General features: G+C 38.1%; 1 protein-coding gene across 1 annotated transcript; it reads right to left on the reverse strand.

The window, feature by feature from the left end:
- Positions 1–878: 878 nt before the first annotated feature.
- LOC107187026 (MIP18 family protein CG30152) lies at positions 879–1,949 on the reverse strand. The gene is made up of 3 exons (XM_015575021.1): positions 1,723–1,949; positions 1,151–1,414; positions 879–1,082 (listed from the first exon to the last, which is right to left on the reverse strand). The coding sequence occupies exons 1-3, from the start codon at positions 1,874–1,876 to the stop codon at positions 985–987; spliced, it is 516 nt and encodes a 171-aa protein (XP_015430507.1). The 5' UTR covers positions 1,877–1,949; the 3' UTR covers positions 879–984.
- Positions 1,950–3,650: the final 1,701 nt, after the last annotated feature.

Consider the following 3,650-nt stretch of genomic DNA (forward strand, 5'->3'; position numbering starts at 1 on the left):
CCGTCTGGGGAACATCTTCGGGGGCCTGAAAGGAGCCCTGGATAATTCCCGGCTTGCCCCAGCCGCGCACACCTCTCACTGATCCGTTCCCCCGCGTCGCCACTCGTCACCTTCGAGCTTCCTCGAAGTCGTAGTCTTTCGGAGGTGGAATTTAGTTTTTTTTCTACTTTTTTTTTTTTTTCTTTAGCGTTGGAATCCACCGTGGCGTTTGTAATTGATTCTGAAAAAGGAATTGTCCTTCCGCGATCCGATAGAATCACCCGGCTTCCTTGGTGATTGTCCACACGCTTCGTTAATCAGGAACCTATAAGAATGCTTTCATGTGATGGTAGTATATATCGTTTGGAATACGAGATTTCGTTTACTTTGCGCTAGTGTGCTAGGGAAGATGAGTCATTCTGGGATTAGGAATGAGGGAATGGATGCTTATTAACGGTTAGATTTAGTTTTGGTTATGGTAGTATACTTTGAATTTAATTATAAGATAGCGTAGTGTCTGATGGGACTGATGATTGACTGGTTCGAGAAATTTGAAGACGTTTATATCAATAATTTATTAGTGGTTAAATAGAATCGTTTTTAATACATTGCCGGCGAATCGTACGCGGATTTGTACTTTCGTGGCTGACGCGTTTTCTGTGTTATTGCTATGCCAATAAGGGAATAATTGTACTAAATTGGTCGAGAACTCAAGGTTTTGGAACATCATTGTAAAAATATGATGACAATTTTATGGATGAATGTGTTTTACTTTCTAGAAATTGTTTCTAATACCATTCACTTTGTGATGGAAAAAGGGTCCTAGGACCATGTAAGCTTAACAGTCCAGAAATCAGAGCAGTTCACATTTAAAAAGTTCTTTCTATGCTGCAAAACCATTTGCAACATCTTCTAATCATTTATCATACAAAAATATCCCGGACACTACAGTTTAGTAGTGTCAAGTCTATTGAAACCCATGCACCATAAAATCCATTTAGGTTTTCATTCCTCTTCCTGGATGCATTTTTCCACCAGCTCCTTCAAATTCGGATTCTCCATAGCAGCTGCTATTCGTTCTTTGTCATTTATTTGTTTATTTACTAAAATTTGAAGTTTCAATCAATGAATTGTAACATTTCGCTTGTATTATATAACAGATTCCACTTACTCTCTTGTTCTGTAGAGTGAGCACCTTTTTTAATGTATATATCTAGCTTAAAAAGAGCCACCAAATGACGTTCCAATTTAATCCTGATGCAAAGACCAATCAGCGTTGCTAATGAACAATGCGGAACTGTAGGATTAAATTCAATGCGTATAACAGAGACTCCTTTAGGGGTCTGCTTGCAGATTTCAACACAGTCTTCGTAAACAACGTCCAGCTGCTCCAATGTCTGAGGCTTCTCTGGATCTTTGATAGTTCTAAGTAGATCTGTAATAGTTTCAATCATCGTGAGCCATGTGTGAACAGAACTTATAAGTGCAATATATACTTGCATCCTTAACTTTAGAAATAAATCTCAAAAATCTAACCGTTAGTCGTCGATTAGCAATTTGTGAATACACTTCATAGTATTTTTGAAAATTCATTATCTAACATGTGGACTGAACAAAGTAGTATTGTAAGCAATCGATAGAATCTTATCAACTGTTAAACAAACGGAAAATTTCCATTGCAACTTTGTGTTAATCGGTGGTAGGATTTTTAATTAATTTTACAATTTTTAAGCATGAACTTGCCGTAAACGGATTCCTTCAGTTCGGTGTCGGATCGCGAGACCAGAGCTCGGTTCTTCGCGTCCGGATAGCCTTCTGTAACCTCCATTTCGTCCCCAGTCGGAAGACCATCTCTTATCTTCCCTCCGATTGAGATTTTTCGAAAAAACGACAACATTCTTGCCCCGTGCCCCCCTTGCCTTTTCTAGCGATCAACGATACATCATTAAAATTTGTTTATATTATGGCTGGTGGACTTCGACGGACATAACCTCTCAATGGGCCCCTTGCGATAGGCCGCACAAGTTACGTCACAGCAGCGCGGAAGTTCAATGCCGATTGAATTTTTCTATTCGAATTTTATTATTGACCGCAAAAGGATCGAGCCTCGAGCCATCGTATGGAATATTTAATTTTTTCATTCTTATGTTCGACAAATATTTGTTAAACGCAAACACTTTAAGAACAATTAACCTGATCTCGTCATTTTTGTGGGACTCTACGGGACCAAAATTTTCATACATTTATTTCACAAATTATTATATTATAATTTGGCAAAAAATTTATGTTTCAGAGTGAAAAGACAATTCTTTGAATTAGAATATTCGATAAAGCTATCGAAGCATTTGATATATTCATAACGATTTCCGTTACAATTCATAATTTGGTGCCATTTTCGTACGCTATCTGTTGACATTTCGTGTAATTAAAGTCAGTACATATGTAATTTCCCGTTATGCGAGTCGCTCTCGTTTGAAACGATAAAGTAATTATAGGTTACTCGTGTACATTCATTGTTTTTTCTTCTCTTTCAGGTGAATTGTATAATTACTCAAATGTTTAGTGCACTTAAGTGTCAGATCTAAAAAGGAATACGGTTTCTGCCAAGCTCTAAAACATGGAACACGTAAATTCACACTTACTTTCACTCAAGAGGTAATTACCGGGCAAACATACCTTATATTAAATCCTTTATAATAAATTCAACTCACGCGAACGAATCTCATTCCAAAGTGCAGTATTCCCCACGACAGTTCATTCACTTTCATTTTTTATATTTATAGATATTTGCATAAATTAACTTTTCGGCGAACCTTGCGTGCACGGTCGTGTTTGCCGTTTTATTTATGCAAAAAGATATCCAGAAATCTACATAAAACGTTCCCATGAACTATAAGCAACCGGACAAGTTCCAAACAACTGTGATGTGCAAATAAAAAGAAGGTGAGAAATTTCACTTTCCATTAGCACACTATTCGCGCTGTCATCAAATATCAAAGGATGACGCCATATACAGGGTGATTCGTAAGTAAAGAGCCAAATGAAATAAGGATTATTTTTATTCGTAGACGATGCACCAACCAAATGTTTTTACATTCGTGTATATACGGTGCATTCTTCCGTGACAAATTCACAGGTGAAAATTCATTCCGCCATGGGTGGTGTCTGGCGGGAAATGGTTCGGATTCCGTTGGAAAAAATTCGATAGATGGCGCGTCGGGCAAGTTTTTCAAGGTTCGAATTCTAAACGACCCTGTTACACTTCTGATTGTAGACCAAGAAGCATTTTTCGGGGCCAGTTCGGTGACCCGCAAGGCCATTCAAGGTTACGAACAAGTAACAAAACCTCCTACAAAAAAACTAGTTCTGGTATCCATTATGACAGACGGTTATTGCTTCCATTTTCAGGTAGGTTCATTCTGTTTCTAACCTTGACCGAGTTTGCGTGTCCGGTCGTTAAACCGATCTTGGAAACAAGCAACGTAAGAATAAATAGCATAGATCAAGCGATTAATAATTATCGTACAGGTACGAAACACTTTCTACTAAATATAAAATGACCGTTTTCAACCCTGAAACGTTACAGGGTGACCTTGAACGGTTTAATCGCGAACACCGATTAAATGATCGATCGCCTGCGGTGAACCAGCTATACAGTGGCAAAAAAGGGA

The sequence above is a fragment of the Dufourea novaeangliae genome, unplaced genomic scaffold, assembly GCF_001272555.1.
Source record: "Dufourea novaeangliae isolate 0120121106 unplaced genomic scaffold, ASM127255v1 scaffold96, whole genome shotgun sequence".
Lineage (NCBI taxonomy): Eukaryota > Metazoa > Arthropoda > Insecta > Hymenoptera > Halictidae > Dufourea > Dufourea novaeangliae.